At 39.1% G+C, this 23,240-nt stretch overlaps 1 protein-coding gene across 2 annotated transcripts in view; it reads right to left on the bottom strand.

The window, feature by feature from the left end:
* The window catches only part of fam168a (family with sequence similarity 168 member A), a 41,259-nt gene that overhangs the window by 16,686 nt on the left and 1,333 nt on the right, over window positions 1-23,240 (bottom strand). Inside the window, exons 2-3 of one of the 2 annotated variants that reach the window (XM_061719254.1) lie at window positions 2,059-2,166; window positions 1,297-1,388 (exon numbers count right to left, since the gene is read on the bottom strand). In XM_061719254.1, coding sequence (XP_061575238.1) covers window positions 1,297-1,388; window positions 2,059-2,120 — 154 coding nt within the window. In that variant the 5' untranslated portion in view covers window positions 2,121-2,166. The remainder of the gene's footprint in view (window positions 1-1,296; window positions 1,389-2,058; window positions 2,167-23,240) is intronic. The other variant, XM_061719256.1, reaches the window with a different exon arrangement.

Genomic DNA, 23,240 nt, shown 5'->3' with positions numbered 1-23,240 from the left:
TCCTTCCTTCCTTCCTTCCTTCCTTCCTTCCTTCCTTCCTTCCTTCCTTCCTTCCTTCCTTCCTTCCTTCCTTCCTTCCTTCCTTCCTTCCTTCCTTCCTTCCTTCCTTCCTTCCTTCCTTCCTTCCTTCCTTCCTTCCTTCCTTCCTTCCTTCCTTCCTTCCTTCCGAACGGTAAAATATCGCCCATTCCTACTGTGTACCAATTTTCGTATAAGACACAGCTTGAAGAACGCATCAGAAATGGTAGTTTTTTGTTTTTTACTCAATGAAATGGTGCTTAAGCATCCAATCGCTCGACTCGAGTTACCCTGAACCTCTCAGAACATGACCTGTAGGGTTTTTCAAGGTCGGTGAATCTTCAGCAGGATGTAACGGAAATGGAAAACAGTGTGCTTTTGTATGTAGTTCTTTTGTATTCAATTTTCTGCTTGGATAGCTTAACTAAAGGCCAGCACTGGCATCCATGTGTACAGAGAGAATGAGCATCTGCGTCAACAACACCAAGACTAAGCTTACACAGCAACCTGGGGATTTTAAAATGTAACTTACTTAAAGACTAACTTAAAAACTCTCCTAACCCAAAGATATGCACTTTACAATTGGCTAGGCGAGCTGATCAGCTTTTGCAGACTCGTATGTGACAGCTGCAGTTTCTCACAACTAGTTTTTTGAAGGTGTGATCCGACTTCATCTGATTTCATGGCAGCGTGTGGTTGACGCTGGAATGAAAAGCCGGCTCTTATGAAAAGGAAGGAGATTTTCTCCTCTAAAAATAGGAAGGAGGCTTCCAGTGCTACCTGACCAGCCACCATAAAGTTCGTCCAAACCTATAAATCCTGCTGTTTCTGGCAGGGAAACAATGCTGTTCTCGCCCAACTCCAGAAATGATGTTCCTAATCTTCAACTGTCTTTTATCTCCTGCCTTCCTTTGTCCTATCTCCTCAACCTTGCTTCTTACACAACCCCATTACTTTACTATTTTATCTACTAAATAATTTGGATTTTTGTGAACCATTTCTGTAAACTTTCTCTTTCACTGCAGAACCTCTATGTTGCTCAAAATACGACTCTTCTGCAGATTCTAGTGCCTTTAAATAAATTCTCCCTCTGAGGCAAACTAGCAATCATGGATGTAGTCTTCGGTCCCAAACTCTAATTTATGGGCCTACCATTTTATTACCAAACATTTATTAACCTGCACCTTCTAATATTTGGCGTTAAAATGCATTTGATGTAATGAAAATGATCAATCCGTTTCTTGGATATGTCTTTGCTGTCTTGTACATCGGTCTTACCTGCAAAGGCCATGTTCTTGGGATTTCCGTATGGGGTGCCAGGCTGAACAGGACTGTAGACTGGATTCATGGCTGAAGCTAACCTGTTCTTACTAAGAAAGACAGAAAGTGGGAGTACATGAAGGGAGAGGGTTAACAGAGCGTAAAAGGAAAACAGAGGGCCACGACAGCTAAGCTATTGGTCACTGAAAAAAAATCTGCATCATCATCATCTAGCACACATTAATCCCTCAAACTGTTTAAACCACATTCAGCTTACAGATTCTGCAAGCATGCAAAAAAAAGGGTATAAATAAAATAAAGCCCTGTGAATCATCGACCCTTCAAATAGGATCAATAAACGAATGTACTCAAAAACACAGACTGTTGGACTAACAAAAACCACAAGTACTGACAGAAAAGCACAAGAAGGTATGGATCCATAAATAAAGAAAGAAAGAAAAAGAAAGAAGATCTCTGTCTCCTGTGTGCTTTGTCAAATTTGCTTCATTTTCAACAACTGCACCAACAAAGGCAGGTAAAAAATTACTGCCCATGTTTCCACAGCAGAACTGAACAAAGGAGCGGCAAAGAATGAATTCAGGTAGGGTGAAGGTGCCTCGTAACAAAGCCGTGTATTCTGCACATCCTGTAAGCCGTTTTTTCCCCCGTCGTACAGAGGAAAAGACGTCGACACTTCAATTATCTTTAACTTACCTGGCCATTAGGAACACGGGCATATGAAAGTGAATGTGTAAGTGTGTGTGCATGCGTGCCCCGTACCTCTTGTGCGTGTCTGGTTGATACATGAAACTGAATTTTTCTGTGGGATGCCCGCTCGCCATTCTTGCTGTATGCAAATGAGGAAGGAGTGGAAGTGGATATGCAAATCTGAAATTAAAACAGCGAGAGGTCATGATTACAATGAACACAGAAAAATATAGAAAAAGTAAAATAAAATGAAATAAAATAAAATAAAGAAACAGCAAAAAAAGCAAGCACTAGTGCAACAGTAAATGGTTAGTGGTAGCAGCAGGGTAAAGCATGTCTCTGGGCGACCGTTTCAAGTAAATGCTGCATCTGTATCTGCCAAAAAAGCGATTAAAGAATTGTTTTTAGTGTGTTTTAATCAAGTGTTTCTGGAGGTGTAAGATGCGTGAGTATGAGGCATGAGTATGAATTTGTCTGTACATGTGATGGCTGCACAAAATAGCCAATAGAAAGGTAGAAATCATCAATTCAGCCCATGACAAAAACCAAGTGCGCAGGCAAGTGAAGTACGGCAAAAACAACAGAGAAAAATACAGCACCAAAAGGAGTTTTGAACAAAGCCACGAATAAGCATGACTCAGGATGCACATGAGCCAGAACCAAAAGTATATTGCAAAAAACAGAGCACAGCAGCTGCAAAGAAATAAAGAGAGGAAAGGTGCCTGTGATTCATGTGTTGCTTGTGTGTGTCGTAGGTTGATTTTTACTGAAGTTTCTTAGACAAATGGGACTGCTTTGTGATAGCCGTGGTCAGGCGTGTTCTGTCTGGCTGCGAGCGTGGCTCTGCTGTATGTACAGGAGTGTGCCAAATATTTTCCAAGCCCTTAACGTCACCCTTCACCCTTCCATTTAACATCCGCCAGTTCCATTTACTAAAAATAAATATATGTTTTTGAAATGTATGTTGGACTGTACAAAAAAAGATGATCTTCCAAATTAAAACAGAAACTGATCCATCCTTAGCTTGTGCTTCACGGTCAGTTACCGACTACCACAAACAAATCCTTTACACGATTATAGTTGGTGTCACTATTTCTGGGCATATTCTGTACATTTGTGATGATACCTGAGGGGACCGTGTGACACTGAATTATAACAGTAAGCATTTCATAGCTTTGTCCATGAACATCTATGTTAAAAACAGCCAACAACACCAACACATGAATACAAGTACAAACGCGTGGGTGAGATTGCTTTGTGCATGATTTCCCAAAAATCCATGCCCTAAAATATGAGCCTGTGTGTGTGTGTGTAAAAACGGAAAGAAATGTCGACATGTGAGCTCTGGTAAATTACACAGCAGAAGAAAGTCTCAAAGGAATTGATTCACCTATTGTTGGAAACAAGTCTCAGCTCTGTTCAACATCCCATCTTTCATTCCTCACTGTTCTGTCTAATTTATTAGCTCTTTCAACTAAAAAAAAATAGGTGCCTCCACATGTTAGCTAATATTTGGGTTTTATAACATTCCAGGCAGAAATCACTAACAGAACACACACACACGCGCACACACACACACACACACACACACACAAAAATCTCTGATTCAGGACGAGTCCATTAGCACAAATATTATACAGACAAAGCTGTGCTTTGTCTGTATAATATAACACCAGAAGGAGATGGAACCAGCGTCACAGCTGCGTTACGCTGCACTCCTGGACAGCTGTACTTTGAGCTTGAGTTAAGCATACTAAAAAGACTCAACAACAATGCTGACATATTTATTATATTTAGGGCTAATATACTTTTGAGCCTGCGTTCGCGTTCACAATCAACTGCAACCTCGCTCTCGTAGTACGCGAGGAGAGTGCGTCGTACCGGCGGTAACCGATTGGGGGCAGTATGCAGAGCCAGAGGTAGAAAAGTAATAAAATATTTGGTACTAGTATAATAAACCAGCTGGTGGCATAATGGATAAATAAACAAGACAGCAACAGTGGATAAAGAAAACATCGCCATCGGAGATGGTTTGTCAGGCCATTCAACCAGAGTCTGACGAAGAGTCTCTGTATTCAGCTCAGACGTTTGATGATCGGTGGACAAAACAGCCCACCATCACCATCACCGCTGCATCTTCCCACGAGCACGGACATAACGAGCACGACTCTGTATCTGCACCCAGGACTGTGTTGATTTGCCGCCGCTGTTTTGACACGTGGGCAGAGCGAGAACTGCAGGTCGCGTACGCGTTCAGTGTTTTTTGGAGAACGTGCATGTCGACGTGTGAAACGATACGCGTGTCGGCCATGATGCGTGCGCGTTCTGAACAGCAAGTATATTCGCCCCCTTAAGCAGACTAAAAAGACTCACGAAAAGACATTTATGTTTAAAGCAACACAAAGGAGTTTTCCCCCCATGTTAAAAAAATCAGTTCCAATTAAGGATGAACGATTTTAGGAAAATAATATAAATATAATAAAAATAAATATAATTGCAATTTGTGCGGCAGATATTGCGATTTAAAATTTGATTCACGATTTTCTCCAAACCAGTGTTCAGTGCAATATTCACAATGTGTACAGTAACATTTACTAACATGACAGAAAGTAACATCATACCATCAAATCATTAAAAGCTATTAGTCTAATGTAAGGATGTACAAAAAGTAAAAGGTAGGAATTGCTTCCAAACATATTTATTAACAAGAAACATGTATGTTCTTTAACAGTGTTAAGTAAAAAAATATACAACGACAATTCCTAAAACATCTGAATCCATTTCAAAACATGCTAACGTTACACAGCACGAGGAGGACGTTCATTTTGACTGGTTAGGGTGACCTGTCCACGAGTAGCATACCACTTCTGATTGGTAAGCTCGGCAGGCTGGTAGGGAGATGGCATGTATTTGTAAAAAATCATGTGATCGCTTTGGTGATCACATGATCATGTTTTCTGATATCGCAATTTCGATCAGAAAATGATAAATCATTCAGCCCTAGTTTCAATTTAATTGGAATGAAACTTTTACGACACGTGAACTCACTTTTGGGGTTTTCTGTCCTTACCTATCAACTCCTGTCCCAACTTTACGGCTCTAAGTCACACATCAACAACGATGAAACCTGCTTGCAGACACAACAACTCAAGAATGATCAAAAATAAAATAAGAGTGAGTGATAAATAGACCAAACAAGATTAAATCTTGAATTGAGTCATAAAGACACTTAACGAGCTTAAGTGTCTTTCAAGATTTAATCTCTAGGGGGAACCAATGACCTATAAATGGCACAACTATCTTCATGATGCCTTAAATGATTATTCATTATTTACAAATTATTCATAATTGATTTAAAAAAAAAAAAAATTAATTTCAAAAACACTTTTCTGTCTGGAAAAGTCAGCTTCCTTCAGATCTATTTAGGTTTCCATACTGATGTTTTATTTCAGCTGATTCATGAATAAATATAATGCACAAGCAAATTCAGTGGGAAATACAGACAGACGAGTCTTTATTAAATGCATGTGTTTGGGCTGGGAGCGGCTATCATTAGGATTTGATCAGTATCTGCCAAATTTGATGGCTATGAAACATTGTAGCCAGATTGAAATTTCTCACTTCTATTTCTGTGACGATTTCTGTAATTTGTATTTAATCAAGACAAAGACTGTATATAGCAACATTGAACTATAGTGTCCACATATTATGAACATACCATTATGTGAACTACGACTACTATTAGGAAATCATCTCCTGCTGAACAATATTGTTTGAGAAACAAAGAAAAGCATATTTCTTCAATACACTGCCAAACATACCCGAATCCCATGTAAACCGCAACACCACATAAACATGGTCTACAAGTGAAAATATTAAACTCATAAGCAATACTAATGATCCGGAGCACCCCTTAGCCAATCTGCCTGCTTAACTGAAAGACTGAAGTTCCTGCAATAGTACAGATATCTAAATGGATATCCAACACAGAGTGAGGCAACAAAGCCCATTAACACATGGACAGGTGGCTTCACTGACCCTGGGGTCTTATTTTTCAAAACACACACATACACAATTACAGCTTTGCATGAACAGAGAAGCAAGAGACGGGCATGCTCATCTGTTTTACCGAGTTGGAGTGCAGAAAAGGGTGATGAAAAGCAAATGTGTGAGAACAAGAGGTGCATCACAATGCATCTAACAAGGGTGTGTGTGTGTGTGAGAGGTACAGAGGATAGCAGAAATGCATGTGATGAGTGGGGGTGTTCAGCCATAGTGTCCTTTGTTTACAAGGAGGAGGTGATGAGGAGGTGTCTACTCATGAAAAGCTCCTTTTTTAAACGAGGAAGCCTTCTGTTTGACAAATCACCCAAGACTCTTTCGGCAGAGATCATTCGCTGTATAGAGGACAAGGAGGAGCAGTCGAGTTTACCCATTTTTCCTATTTACTGGATGAATTTGAGGGGTTTAACGCATACTTCACAGTAGAGAAGAAAAAAGTGATACAACACCATTCTGTTCATTCCTTGAAACTGTCAAAAACATATTCAACCTTGCTTACAGATGCAAACAAAGGCCCTACATCATATTCTTCAAGCTGAAGTACGGACTTAAATTAACACAGTGACAGAAAACTGCAGAGCTGTGGGGACGTTATGTAAATGTCAAATTTGTAATTTTTAAACGGCTCTTCTTCTATTCCCAACATTACAATTCGTGGTCATGCTACCCAGAGAACTCTATAGCTCTTTCTCTGCCTTGTCTCCTCCTCTCCTTGGTACAATCCTTTCTGACTATATAGACGGCAGTAATTTCTTCAGTGCGCTATACCATCCCATTCATCAAAAGACTGCCGCCTACTCAAGGCTCAGGCTGTGATGATGATGAAACAGCTTCTATGATAAAAATTGTTTTTACTCATCCACTGACAGCTAATACAGGCCATGGCCATCAAACTGGTGGCTATGTTAGCTTATATTTGTTTCTGCCACAGAGCTAACGAGGCTTTGGGGCAGAATACATTTATACTGATGGTTGTCTGTAATTTTCTGTCATTTTTCATCATAGCGGTTCCTCAAACAACCAAAGGAGGCTATGGAGAGGGAATGACACTTGTAGGTGGCTTATTCCCAGGACCATGTCCAAATAAAAAAGAATTAGTGCTGTCAAGCGATTACAATTTTTTTTGCGATTAATTAATTAAGATCTGTAATTAATTAATGCAATTAATCTCTTTTTAAACGCAACTAGAAATTGCAGAGAAAAACGCTCAACTTGAGGTGTTTTCCATTAAATTCATTACATTATTGTGGCAGATCAAAACATTGATGTATAACAAAAAAAAAAAGTGGCTTCGCAAAGTCTTATATTTTTTAACAGACTCGAACTGATGCAGTCCTAGCCATTTACATCCACTTGGCAAGAATATTCGCGAGCCTCTTGGTCGCAGACGTGCGCATGCGCGGTGCTCTCCTCGAGTCCAGTTTGGGGAAAAGCGTTGCTGTGGCAACATCTTTGCTGATAACGTTAGCTTTGGCTGCGCCCACGACCGGGTGCTTTGTGTTTATGTGGCTAAACTTGAGCTGCTTCGGTGGTAAACAAATTCACAAAGAACAGATATCACTCTACCTTTACCAATGGTACCGTCGGGGCGTTTTTGAAATATAAATTTCGCATTCACTGGACCGACAACTTTCACATGCTCCTCCATTTTCACTTCTCTTCTCCGCTACTCACCGTTCCTCCCCAGGCCTGTCCAGCTACAATGGGAGTCTACCAGCGTAGCTAAACAAGCCCAAACACAGGGACAGCCAATCAACGTCCACTTCGGTGTCACTGACCAGTTTCAAGCACAAGAAGCCCACCCCACAAACACAAATTTCAAAATAAAGGCAATTTGCAGAAAAAGTAAAGTTAAAAATTAAAAAATAGATTAAGCGATTAAAAAACATAACATGCTAAATGTGCCTGTTATTAATTAATCGCAATTAACGCGCTAATTTGAAAAATTGGCGTGCTAAAAAGTTATTGCTTTTATTCCAATAATTTTTTCTTTCAATTACCTGATTTCAGAGATGTAGGAACAGTGGATTTGTTTCTAGCACCTATTAGTTCATGGATTTGTTTATTCATTTTTAATTAGATTTTTGAGAGCAAATTGTAAACGTTGAGTTTTTGTCTTTGATCATAACCAATTTAAAAAAAAGAAAAGAAAAAAAAAGAACTTCCTTTAACATATAAAATTGGGTAATTTTACTTAGAATCTGGATCTTGCAGGTCAACTTCCAGCAACAAGCTGTATTTTGGAAATGAGTTTCATTAATCATTTTTCATAAACTGATTAATGAAACTCATTTGTGTTCAAGTTTTTTTTTTCCATGCACAAAAAACCAAATTGGGCATTATCACAGGACTGCATATTTGGTGTCCCAAATGGGAAGAAATGTGAAAAAAGAAGTCATATTACAACAAGAATTAGTTAGCCGTTAGCTAAAGCACAGTAAAATGATCAAAATGAAGAATGTTCTAGTGTGCCTGTTTCTCTCTAGTGAAGATAATAAAGAGCTCAATACAAACAACTATCAAAACCACCAGAGATGATAACAAGCACCTTTTCTCATGTTAGTAAAATCATATCTGGCTGGTATTGTTAAAACATTAAACAGACAAAGCTTTTCAGTTTTAGGAAAGGGAGAAAAAAAATGAAAATAAAAAAAAATAAAAGATTGGATCCATTATGTGGGCCCAACTGGCATAATTCACTAATCAGATATTGGAGTCACACCACCGATCAAAAACGTTGCACATTATTGCACCTGCTCAGTTTAAAAACAACAACAACGATTACACTTTGATATAGGAGCCATTACCACTTATCAGGAAGTAATTATTGGAATTGGGGCTGGAAAAACAAGAAAAAGTGTATGGGTGCATCTTCAGATCGTCAATATTGTATTAAATCTATCATCAGCTTTCATTTTCCATATATCCAGGAACAGTTCTGATTGATTTAGCACTGACAATTAGGCTCAAAAGGCAGACACACACACACACACACACACACACACGGTTCTTTCACTGCTGCCGACTGACATTATTAAAGGAGACCCTGCTGCTCCCCAGCTTAACCCAGTTATTTTCTTAGGACTTCTTTAAGATTAAACTCTATTAGAGGGACTTCATTTAGGCTCAACTCACAAGGTATAGCCTTAAGGTCCAACTGCAAAGCAGCCTGGCAATTGTGCTTGTCTTAATGTTCTGTTTAATGTTTAGTTCGTATGTATGTCAATGTAAATAAATGCACTACTCAAAACAATGAAAATATTAAAAATGGTTCAAATTCAGACAGGGATACTCCTGTATACCAGGGGGACCTAAGGAAGTAATAAAAAGGACCAGAGGGGACGTCAAAGAATAAACCACACAGACAAAGAGTCGACCATTTCTGGAGAACACAACTGAACACATCCCCCACGCTGACTCCATCTTCCGACATATAATACCTCACCAGGCATCTGCTTTTAGAGCAACGCATCAAAACCAGTGGGTGTTATCACAGTTCAGCACAGGATAAAACTGAATGGCTTTTTAAAAAACCTAGAGAAAGTATTTTCGCTCAGCTCACATACACATGCAATATACTCCCTATAAGTGCAAATTCAAACTTAACTTATATACTTAGTGCAATATTGTCACTTAACACTTTATCCTGCTCTGTGTAAAGGCTGTATCTTTCCTACGTTATTGTCTTCGTGTTGTACAATGTGTGGTTTCTTCATGTGACTGTGTTAGTCTGTCTTTTTTTTCTTCTAAATACTACTGGACTGGCCAGTTGTAATTTCATTGTGTCCTGATACAGTGACAAATAAAAAAGGTATCTATCTATCTATCAACTCTCCTGACAAACTTGAATGTAATGTGAGACACCAAGAAAATTCTGCATTTTATGTTGAAACATACTTTAATAACAACTTTTTAAGGTATTCAATTCTTTCTTTCTCTACATCAAGAAAACATTTGCAAATAGTCTGAAAAATGAGTACAGCAATAGTCAGCTTTAAACTGTACCCCTTTCAGAGAGTCTCCAAAAAACTGAATGCACCCAAAACATGGGCACAGGCACAGCTCAAAATCCAGGAGCCTTCTGGCGTGAAAGACGTTAGTTGTTTATTGCTCAAACTCACACTTTTTGAAGTGTGAATCTGAAACAAAGAAGATTATTTAGCTTGTTGTGTGTAGACTTTGCTGCAACGTAAGAAATAATGGCCTTTGTGTACACAGTAAATCAGGTAAAAGAGGTGGTAGGAAAACAAAATGATAATGAAATTATGAAGTTGCTGACTGCTAGTGTTGACAAAAGCGCATTTGCTGACTGGTGCCTCCATCCACGAAGTACTACACAGTTTAGCGTATAAACTCATGTTGGCAGATTTTGAGCATTAAAAAAAAACTAAAAACAAACAAACAAAAAAACACGCTCTGATGCACATGTCCAATCCTAGCTATCCTGATCATCCACCGGGCTGCTGCAAGGAAACAGGACATCCGCTGCAGTACATGGGCGAGACAAAGAATGCAGTGATGGTGAAAAGCAAATGAGGGACATGACCTCAAGTCAATATTGCTATTAACTGAATATTTTATCTTAATTACAATACATTCGCTTTTATTTTATTTTTCCCACCCAGAGATAACTTACAAGGTATTGCTATAAATATGGTCATCCATAACTTGGACTGGGCGATATGGCCTTTTATTAATATCTCGATATTTTTCGGCCTGTCACGATACACGATATATATTTCAATATTTTGCCTTAGCCTTGAATTAACACTTTGATGCATACAATCACACCAGTATAATGATTCTATATGTCTTCATTAAAACATTCTTGTTCATTCTGCATTAATATATGCTAATTTTAAACTTTCATGCAAAAAGGGGGAATAAGTCAAATTTACCAAAACTGTATTTATTAAACAGTTACTAAGCAGTGAGTGGCAAACATAAAAGTGTCATTTCAAAACAGAAAGTGCACGTTGCATCTCTCCGACTCCCCGTCTAAAAAACATCTGCTAAGAACATCTTCTGGTCCCGGTTTTACCAGGATGAGCTGCTCTGAGCAGGAGGGGCCTTTAGAGCACTTTTATATGAAAATTAATTGTAGGTGTAGGGACTGCAATGTTTCATCCTCTCCTCCTTTACTTTGAATCACTTTCACTTACTTTTAGAAATATGATGTCTTATAGTCTTGTTTGACTTTGTTTCGATGATAGTGATTGATTTCATGTGGCCACATTTAAGCAACACTAGGTGACGTTTCTCAGCTCTGGAAGAGAAAGGCTCGGCGGCGCTCGGACGCGTGACGCGCTGAGCGGCTCCTCGGCTCTCCGGAGAGCTGTGCACGTAGTGCGAGGAGAAAACATCCCCTCCCGTCTTTACTAAACCGTCCCAGTTTGCTTTGAAAATAGTCCGTCGCACATAGCAACCGCGCGGATGAACTCACGGCGCAAACAGGCCGAGTTTGTGAAAGTTAGGTGGAACTCACCGGCGGTCCCGGACAGCAGCGCCGACACCTGCTGCTGCTACCTTTCTGCTGGGCGTATGATGATGCACGCACGTGACTGACTTACTGTATGTAATTAGGAGCGCTTATTTTATCTCTCTGAGAAGGAGAGACGAGACGAGAGAGTGAGAAAAGCCTGTAATTTAATGCCCGCGGCTAAAAGCAAATGCGTGACAATGTATACTCGAATATTCACGGTAGTCATTTTGTACATCGCACAGAGTAGAAGCCGCAATACCACGAGTATACTCGATATATCGCCCAGCCCTATCCATAACGACTTGAAATACTTGAAATGAAAAAGTGTTGTAAAAGGGAAAGTAAGAAAGCTAAAAAAAAAAAAAAAAAGGAGAGAGATTTACTACAAAATGGGGACCACGCTGTGTAGTGCACTACCTATGCATGGCAAGTGGCAATGTGATTCAAAGTGCTTTACAGAAACATTAAAACGTCAAATAGTAGAAAATAAAAAGGATAAAGTAAAGAAAAAAAGAATATATAAAAATAGTTCAAATATGATCAAGTTTTGAAAGTCACGCTTAAATGTATCAGAGCAGATTTGGAGCTTTATTCAAATGCAGCTGAGAACAGGTGTATTTTCAAGCTGGATTTAAACAAACAGTTTCAGCAGATGTGAAGCTTTCTGGGAGTTTGTTCCAGACATGTGGAGCATAGAAGCTGAAAGCAGCTTCTCCATGTCTGATCCATGATAAATAGGGGGTGGTTTCACACGTAGCTTTTCTTTTTTCTTTTGTGCCAAACACTGTTCATGTTTTTGGTTACGTGATTGTGCTGCGGATTTTAAAAGAGACTGGTGGTGATGACCTTTGGTAGCTGAAACTGTTTTTAAGGGAACAGCACCTGAATACACACAATGGGTAAAGTAATACCAGATGTTGCACTGCTCCTTCTAGCGACCTTATTAACAGGCTACCAGCAGACTGTTTGGATGTTGACAAAGGCTAACTTCTACAAGAACAACTTTTAATTTTGGAGAACATCACCGTTTCTAATTTTATTTCTCAAAGCTCTATTCAACTGATGAAATATATAATGTTTTTAATTGTATTGACAGCAAACCTTTGGCTGTAGCTTAGGTAGAAATAAAAATCAAGGCTCACATCAAACTCCATGGGTAAATTATCAGTCATGAAACCCAAACATTAACATTAACATTAAGAATTTCTTGAACTCCGCCAATGTAAAAGGGGCTAATGTCACACAGCAACCAGTGCAAATATCACTTAAACACACAAAAAAGAATCTGGACAAAAGTATCTTTTTCTGCATCTGTGACAAGACTGCACACAAATAAGGTGTAAAGCTGTTGGTTTGACATCAATGTAATGACCAAAAGTTTTAGCTGCACATTTGAGAAAGACAGTGTTGCCAGTGAAGCCTGCTCTATAGTCCAAGCTGATTGAAGATGGCATCTTTAGGAACATATCCATCCGAACACAAATTAAAATTAGACTAATCAGAATCAGGTTTATTGGCCAAGTCAGGTCAAACAAGACTTGTTTCAAAGATTTGACTCGGTTATGTTCACTTACTGTACAGTAAATCGATAAATGACAAGTCTTATTAACATATAAACAATTTAAAAAAAGTGAAAGGTGCAGCAGTATGAGGTAGACATGGTTATTGAAAGGTGCATTGTTACAGCATATAATTGTGGTTATTATTATTTTTGCATAGTTATTGATTGATTACTCTGAGACTCTATGAGTGATGAGAGTTCATCAGAGCAACAGCTTGGGGGAAGAAACTGTCCAGGGGGGAGGAGTTCAAACAGACTGTGTCCTGGGTGTGAGGGGTCTGCAGAGATGTTACCTGCCTGTTTCCTGGTCCTGGACCGGTACAGGTCCTGGATAGATGGGAGGTTAAGGCTGAATTAAGGTTCTGCGTCACACCAACACTGAGCACACGCCGTCACCGTGACGCCGCCGTGAACCCTTCGGACTTCTCCGTCACTCCATTTCGTCGCGGTGCAGTACCCCCCGCGACCGCTAGTCAGCGATCTTTTTCTGAATGGTTTATCCGACTTTTTCCGGTCACAGTGAATCAAAGAGATAAGGACAACTATTGTGCAAAAAAAAAAAAAAAAAAAAAAAATCACATAAAGAAAAGAGCCCTGAAAGTTCACTACTGCTTCAAACCGGAAACCGGAAATGCGTTGCTTCCAGGCGAACCAATCACAGCTCTCTCCGTCTGCGTCGCCTCGACGCGGAGTTACAATTTTCGGGAGGTGCACGTCAGTGAAGGCGCAGGTGACGGCGTGTGGTCTGCGTGGGCCCAGACCACAAGCCGTAGGCACAGCGTCGTTTTGACGCAGAACCATATTTCAGCCTTAAGTCCCAATTATTCTTAGAGGATATAAGCATTAGAGGTACTCCAAATACACATACAGAATCGTATTTATTTTTTGACATGTATTTAAATTTCCCCCAATTTATTTATTGTACATTTTCAATGTAATTGGGTGAATAAATCAGCTTGATTTATTTAATCTTAGCCTTTGTTTAATAAAACAAAAACATTCCAAATATAAAAGATTTCAGTGCATCATATCAACCAAGCAGAAAACCTGCTAATTCCTATCGCAAACAGATCAATCAGGGCATGGCCACTCAAAGGGTCTTTATTGCAACGGGTGCCTAAATCCATCATAAAACATTTTGTATCACAGTACTGAGAGGCAGTATCATGTTATCCCTCATAAAACCCTGCAGCCTTCCACACAATCAAACCTGCCTGCAGCAAAGATCTCCAAACAGCTCTGGGCTATTTTAGATCTAGGACAGAAATATACACTTTGGGACAGCGTCTTCTATTCTCTTTCTGCTGGTTTCCTTTCTTTCCATTCTCCTCTCATTCATCGGTTGCACACCTAATAAGGTACTGAATTGAAGTGACAATGTTGCGACATCACCCTGATAATGAAAGCATCTTTGCATTCAAATATAACATTAATTTAAAATCATACCCTGCTGTGTTCCTGTCAAATTTAGGAGAAATATGTAATCGTAAAGTCATCACACCTCTTGTGGCAGTATGAGACAGCACAATATTTTCAAAAAATATTTTAAGAACCTATGGATGATCAGTTCTTGCAGTCAAAGTTTAAAAAGGAGTTTAGGGCCATGATGGCTCTTGGGTATACGCTGTTGTTTAGTCTGTTTGTCCTGTACTTTATCGTCCTGTACTTCTTGCCTGATAACAATAGCTGAAACAGACAATGAACAGGATGTGACAAGTCCTGACAGATGTTGATGGCCTTTTCACGGCATCGGGAGGTGTATATCTAATACAGGCTTGGAAGGGGGCATCCAAAAATCTTCTCTGCTGCCCTGATGACCCTGTGGAGCAGCTTCCTCTCCGAAGATCAGCAGCTTCCATACCACACGCAGATTTTTAGTGTAACTGGTTTTTCTTGAGGATTCTTAGTAAGAACAGTGTCTGCTGCATATTCTTCACCATCTCCTGGGTATTGGCAGTCCCAAGTCAGGTCATCCTCCAACTTGATGCCTAAAAACTAAAAAAGTCCCTCTCCACCAGGGTTTCCGCTAGAAAAAATTGGCTCTATGATAGTGTTTTTATGTGACCGGCAGGGTTTCAATTTACCGGACAAATGTTTGAAATTCCGGTCACATAGGGTATATGAATTTATTGAGGTTAAAAATAAATCATATGCAGTAGTAAGATATCAATGCAAGTCATTAAATAGTATTTTTATTGAAAAACAGGGTATTTAAAATAAAATAAGTCCCGTCAATTGACTCGCGAGCGTAACTTAAAAAAATAAATAAATATTGCAGAAGCTTGCGCGTAACCTACGGCGTAAGGTACGCAGAGACGCGTATTCTACGCCGTAGGCTCTGCGTCGGTGCGACGAGGAACCATAAATCAACGCGCGTGTGGATGTCGGCGCCGCAGCTCCGCTTCCTCCCGGCTCCCGGCACCGAGGCTCGGCGTGTCCCTCCGCCGGGGCTCGGCGTGTCCCTCCGTGGTACTCCCGGGGACTCTAGTCCCGCAGCACCAGTGAGTATTTTCACCGGACATTTTGACCGGAGAGATTATAAAATACCGGACTTCGGCATATTTTACCGGACAAAGTCCGGAAATTACCGGACAACGGAAACCCTGCTCTCCACGTAGGCCTAGTTTATGATGAGTGGTGTGATGCCTCCTAAAGTTAATAATCAGCTCCTTCCTCTTGTTGTTGTTAAGGAGCAGGGGCCTCATTTATAAAGCTTGCGTGCACACAAAACGGGGCTTGAAAGATGCGCACGCCACCTTCAACGCAAAGGTTGGGATTTAAAAAAAAAAAAAACGTATATGGGGAACTGGCGATGCAGATGGTGAGGTGGTGAAATGTCATGTCATACTTTTAATGTCATCACATATCAGACTCATAATATAATAGCGCTGATCGTGTCCCTCTGTGTTTGAAGCACAGCGTCAGTCAGGACACGGCCACTTCCAGGTGTGCCATGCGCTTGGGACGCTCTGGTGCTGTTGGTGCTGCAGCCGCGGTGCAGGACACGCCGGGCCGGGAACCTCCTCGTCACCCACCGCTTCCAACTGTAGAGTGACTGAGGACATAACAAATAAGTGTCGGGCCACTCTCCTCTTGGCCTCCACCTTCAGATGGCACCACTTCTTTTTTATTCCTGCCACAGATCTGTCCGTGGCATTCACGGCGTTTAGCGCAGCAACGATGTGCTGCCACTCACTCGCTTTCTTTTTGTTAGTGATGCCACTTCTGTGACCACCAAATAATGTCGTTTTCCTGGCCTCCACCTCATCCACAACATCTCGATCTTGGTCTACGTGAAATTTAGTGGCACGGTGGCCTGGCTCGACACGTCTCATTCATCCTGACGCACAGTCGTCATGCCGTCGTCATGTGATCAGGCTGCACCAACAGGATGCGCATTACTAGTAAACACAATATATTACCCAATAACCCAATATCGCGCTACAGTTTGTCACCTCCACGAGACGTATCGTGACATTTTTGTATCGCGAAATTTCGTGGCACGATATATTGTTACACCCCTAGTTGCAGAGAAAGCCCCATCCCGCTTCTCAAGCATCGGTTGTAGGTCTTTTTGATTTCTATTTGTGTTGAATGTCAATTATTGACCATGGCTGGGTAAAAAAGCCATACTGAGTCGAAAAGCAATGTCTATGCCTGCCACAGAGTTTTGCACGTTTTGTGTACTAGTCTGGGCTCCTTGTTGATAGTTTTTTTGTTGTCTTTATAGCCTATTTTTCTAGATTTGTTTATTTGAAAAAAAAAATAAAATAATCTACTTCAAATTATTTTGTATAATGTTTCACTGATATTGGGCTGAAACTAAGGACCTTCAGTACTTAATTTAGTGCCATCTCATATGTAAATGCCTGCTGGTATGACACTGAATCCTTGAATGTTATGAGGATTACAACAGCAAGCTAGTTCTCAGCATTACCTTCACAGGGTAATGCTGAGAACAAGCAATTTGGTTTAATGAGTTCTCTCTTCAGCAAAGAGATTAAATAATCGATAGCAGGACTGAACAATACTGGACACATGGCTAAAACAAGTCTGGAGGTATACAAGTCAATGCACAGCACAAAGGGTTGGCTGTATGACAAATGAAGGAAACTACAGAGATATCTGATGTTAACACAGATGAAAAGAAAAATGACAACCCCACAAGAAGTCTCATGGGAAACGTGTGTGTGGACTTTGCTGAGGAAAACGGTTTGTGCTAATGGTATGATTCTATACTTGTGCACAGATAGATAAATGTGTTTAAGATCATTTCTGAGATACCCTGGAAATATACTGCAGAGCATGTCTGATGGCAAAACAATTGAAGAAAAAAAAGGGTGACAATATTCTTCAGGCTTGTTCCTCATTCAATTCAGGCCACGTGAAAGAGATGAAACCGAGGTGACCTTTAAGGGCCATAGTTTTCAAAAGAAATGAAAAATCTTACATATGTTTAACCTCCAATAAAATTTCTGTTGTTCAAGCATCTTGCTGCAGTAATTCAAATTAGGAATTCAACTCTAAGAGCCATTCAAATTTAATGTAATTTCGTAGAAGAATGATTTAACACAAATGACAAATGAATTAAATAAAATAATCAAGAGGGCACACACTTACAAAGAAGCTTATATCATGTCCATTCACCAATCACAACCACAGTTTGTATTCTCTTTATTAGTTTTATTATAAAGACACCAGTGATTAATTTTGCAGCATTTAAAATTATTTGAAATCACTGTATCCAAAGGGTTATTCAAAACTACCTTGAGTCATAAATGAGACACCCAAAACTACGGATACACCGATTGCCCAACTGGTGGCTCGAATCAGATTAATCTTGGTTTGTGTGACTCCTACAATAAGCTCATAAGGGACTGAGAAATGTTTTTATAAATCCATCATGCACAGCACCTGCGCGTGGATTTAATAACGTGGCCAATGACACCAGATTAACAAAAACTAGGAGGTTAAAAATCAAAGCTAGTAGAGCAGTCTCAGCAGCCTCTGCTAAATTTTCAGACCTAAATAAGTAAAGCCATAATAAAATCCCGGAATTCCTTATACTACCTTATCAGTCATAAGGAGTCTAGGATAGTGGGAATATAAAAAGTAGACGTGGCCTGAGCCCAAAGCACACAACAACTCCAACAATGTGTTACCAGAGCTTTTTTTCTAATCCCCCCCCCTCTTATAAATCTTGTTTTATGCAATTGGCATAACCTGCTTAAAGCTAGTCCCATTGCAGGAATCCATTTTGTAACACGTTTGGAGATCTGACGTCAGCTTGGTGACCATGTCAAATTTAACTGCTCTGTTTTTATCAACCAATGCACATGTATTCATTTGCAAAACCACAAAGACAGCACTTCAAATTGAATACTTGTAAGTGATGGTAAGTTGCAGTCCTTAGAAATAGAAATAGATTGCCAAAATTGGAAAAAGAACAGAAATAACAACCAAGACACATTGCCTTAACATGCAATGTCAGGATTAATTCCACAGCTGGTTTGAAATATACCTTCATTACACAACCTCCTGCATAGTGTACATACAACGTATGGCTGGGGGTAAACAATTATTGATAATTTTATTGTTGACTAATCTAATGAGTAACTGGATGATTATTTTAACGATTATTTTTCTGTTGTTCGATTAATAAAAACCATAACGCATCGAAAAAATATAACACATCCGTAATATAGTTATAGTAGCAAAACAAAAATATAGAACAAAATTATACTAAATAAAAGAGGCCAGCCTGTTTACTCTTACAGTCCAACAAAAATCTACAAATTTGCAAAAGTTTTGCCGTGCAATACAAAACAATGTGCCTTGCACAGTGTTTTGCATTGCACTAAATATTATCCAAATTTTTTTTAAATAACATGTTAAAAACAACATATTTAGATAAAACAGGGCACTGTTTTATCTAAATATTTTACATATAAATATGTTTACATATTTTTATAACATAAAAAAAGTATAATCACGAAAGGAACTTTTCTATGGCGGATGGAACTAATAAAACAAGTTGTTTTTTGGATAGGAATCATTTACCACTGGCACTTCAGCAATTAGCAAAAGTTTTGGTTGTCTCAGTTCGAATCCAGAACTCAGGCCCATCAAAACCTCTAGATTGGCCTAAAAAGAACTGCACAGTAGATTCTCTTACAATTTAATAGAAACTTGAACTGTTGTGCAAAGAAGAGTTGTCTGAAGTTAGAGACTTATTCAGAAAACTTTGCTGTAATAAAAGGCAAAAGGTCCTTCCACAGAATATTAGTTGGGGAAAATGCCTAGGTTTATGCAGTCATGCTGTGGTAGGTTTTGTTTTACTTAAAGTATTACAATTAAATACATATTTATTTTGTCACTTAATTTTTGTTTTGTAATATTGCATTTAAGATAGAACAAGTAAAGCATGTGTGCTGTTTTTGTTATAACAACCTGTAATTTTATATGGGTATGTATTATTTTCATGTCTACTGCATATGGTCATTTTAAACAATACTTTTGTACTTGAGCATAGAAAAAAAAAAACATATGAGTTTTAGCAACCGAGCATAACTGTGTGTTTTGAGTGTACTGCTTCTGCACAAAGTGAATTTCCCCATTGAGGGAGAAATAAAGGACAATCTTATCTTATCTAACTAACAAGACAACACCGTATGGCAGAAATCCAAATGTATGTCCATGAGCATACATTACAACTTTGCCTAGAGAGACATGTTCAACCTTTCATCCCAATCCTTTATTCCATGTGCCATCCCACACTTACTGCTGTACAAATACATGCATACAAGTCGGAAAAAACTTCTACAATCACCAAATGATGACAAAAATAAAGTGCAAAGCTCTGTATAACATCCTATATTTTCAAACAACTTAGTTCACCCAAAAAAATGTTAATTAAATTCCTGTAGTACAATAATTTGATTAAGTTTCCTATTCCAGTGGCACTTCCCATACCATGTTACCCATTTTGAATAATAATCCACTAGCAGGGTAAATCTGCCAGACCCGAACCTCTAATACCCCCTTTTCCACCAAACAGGTTCCAAGGCTGGTTCTGGGTCAGTGCTGAGTTTGAAACCGGGCTTTCTGTTCCCACTGACAAAGAAGTGGCTGCGAGACAGAAAAAGCTGTTCCAAGGTAGCACCAACTCTTTGCTGGGCTAAGAGGAAAGAATCGCTAACGTAAGCGGAGGGGGGCGGAGTTATTAAGACCAACGTCAATGGCAGGACTGCGAGGCGGCCTGTTCATCATCCAGTGATAATAGCGGGGTCTAATCTAAAAACTCCTATTGGTAGAAGCATTTATGAATTCTAACAGTGTGCGGATAAATCACAGTTTAAATAAACCAAAATTGTACCCGCCATTGGCACTTAAGTGGGTGTTAGTTGCGTACCCTGCATGCAAGTAGTTTTCCCCACCGTATGTTCCTGATCCATTTCAAATGTTGACTACTGTATCCATGTCATCCTCGTACATTCAAAGCTTAAACATTAGCCTACAGAAAAAACTTCTTTGACTCTGATAAACTGACATGCATTTATTACATATCTCATGTCAAAAAAGATAAGATTAAGATATAATGTACATTATTCTAAAGAAGTTTGGTTTTAGCAAAGACAAAAAAACCTTAATTTTCAAGTGACACCAACTCTTCAAAAAGAGAAATCTCATTTATCATTAGAAAAAAAAAAAGAAGATACAAACGTTTCAATCAGCCATGAAACAGGACATCAAATTGAGGCATTGTGGACTGAACAAGATCATTGGAAGCTTAATTTGTTAGTTGCTGTCTATAAGCACTGTATTCCCATTCTCATCATTTAGTAATTAAAATCACACAGGAACAAAGCACTGAAAAGATAACAGTCTGTTAGAGCCACTTATTGTTGTAGCATTAAGTGACACCATCTTTCAGTTGTCTGGCAGTTTTATGGCTCCATTGTAAAGCCCACCATTCATACAAGAGCTCAACACATGCCAAAACCCATATGCTGCCCACCCCTTTTCTCTAGCATGGCAGACAGGGGTCACCTTAGGCCCCGTTTACACGTAGCCGGGTATTTACAAAAACGGAGGCGTTTTCATGCGTTTTGGCCGTCCGTTTACACGGAAACGGAGGTCAAAGTCACCAAAAACGATCATTTCTGAAAACTCCGGCCAAAGTGGAGATTTTCAAAAACTCCGTTTTCCCGTTTGCGTCTAAACGGAGGAAAACGGAGATTTAAGCTTCAGAACGTCACATTATGCACCAGAAACTCACCAGCGTCATGTGTGCGACCTGTGTTTACAATTAGTTTGGCCACCGTCAATATTTTCTTGTATTTTACCTGTTTAATATTCTAAAGTCACACTTAAAAGTAACTCCCCCCCCCCCCCCGTCCAGCCTCCTGCTCATTCAAGCCTGTGAGCGCGTCAGCCAGCAGCATGAAGCCTGAATTATGGTTCCGCGTTAAATCGACGGCGTAGAGTACGCGGCGACGCGCAAGGTACGTGCGCGTCGCCGCGTACCCTACGCCGTAGGCTCTGCGTTAATGTAACGCGGAACCATAAATCAGCCCTTAACTGGAAGTTACACACGTGTCATTTGTTGATGTTTTTCCAGGATTCTGATTGGCTTGCATGACGTTAAGAGCGTTTTCATGCGGGTCCGTGTAAACGAGGATTTTTTTGAAAACGTAGAGGGGAAAATATCCGTTTTTGTAAATACCCGGCTACGTGTAAACGTGGCCTTAGACTCAAGATGAAATTAAAAAAACAAATGCATCAAATAGTTTGATGTTTAGCTTAGTGCAACCCTTTAATGACAATAGTGACCTCAAATGCCTCTGATATACCAAATTTGCAATGGAGCTCCTGTACTATTGTCTTAACATCTAATATACCTTCATCTGTTTGATGCAAATTTTGACAACACCTACTGAATCAACAGCATAAAATTCTAGGCATTCTGTATATTTGACAAAATCAATAAGAATTATTTTATTTAGCCCCTATGACGGAAAGCATTTCCAATTAATATAACTACATTTGAGTCGCATCAGTTTGATTTCAATTCTAAAAAACATTTGTATTTTAGGCTTACTGGAGAATATGATGTGTAAACTACACTGTGGGTTTATAAATAAAATACAAAAAAGGTTATAGAAAAGAGTATTTGATTCTTTAAAGACACTAGTTCTAAAACACAGCTTTAAAAAAAAAAAGAGGAATCCTGACACTTTTAAGAGTCGGAATAAAATACCTCACATTCTACCACAAAAATTACGAATTATGAAACTTGATACATTTGGATATCTCAAATAAATATTCTCCATTCACTGCCTTCGACTTGGAAGTGAAATCAGCATGCTATCTGAAATAATTACCCTGGGGCATCTAGTGGATGATACCTTTCATAACCCACATCCACACATTTTGAATAACAGACTTTCATAGAACATAATCGACTTTTTTAATACAAAAATACAAGCAGTAGCAGTCAATTCTTACATATATAGTCGCATTAATCCCACAATTGTATATCTTTGTTTCATTTAATGTGGTCCATAATGTTCAGAGGAAAAAAAATACTTATATAATTAACCTTTTGCGTGCTTAAACATCTCAAACCAGTGTGTAAACACGAACAACTGCTGTTTACGCGTTTCTTTCCAGGTTCCTTCTCGACCTAACACATAGGGTTGCCACCTTTCAGAAATAGAAATAAGGGACGCTCCGATTTCAGCAACACAGACCCCAAAAAAGGGACATCCCCAAAACCTCTAAACTGCATAGAAATGTATTTATTTTATATGAAAAAACTAAATGCTTTGATTTAAAGTGCTTTAATAGCATTTAACTTGCATGACTGTACAGACATCCAACCATACTAGCAACTGAAATATCCTCCTATGATGTGTACGTCCATCAGCCCAGATGTAGAATATAGATACAGGTGAAGGTCGGAACATTAGAATATGGTGTAAAAGTTAATCTATTTCAATAATTCAACTTAAAAGGTGAAACTAATATATTACATAGTGTAATTACACGCAAAGCAAGATATGTTAAACCTTTATTTGTTATTATTTTGATGATTGAATAGTTTATTGATTTCATAATATAGAGATTTTTTCATAAACTGTGAGCCAT

This window comes from Cololabis saira, chromosome 4, assembly GCF_033807715.1.
Source record: "Cololabis saira isolate AMF1-May2022 chromosome 4, fColSai1.1, whole genome shotgun sequence".
Classification (NCBI taxonomy): Eukaryota; Metazoa; Chordata; class Actinopteri; order Beloniformes; family Belonidae; genus Cololabis; species Cololabis saira.
This window is presented reverse-complemented; position numbering and strand designations above follow the sequence as displayed.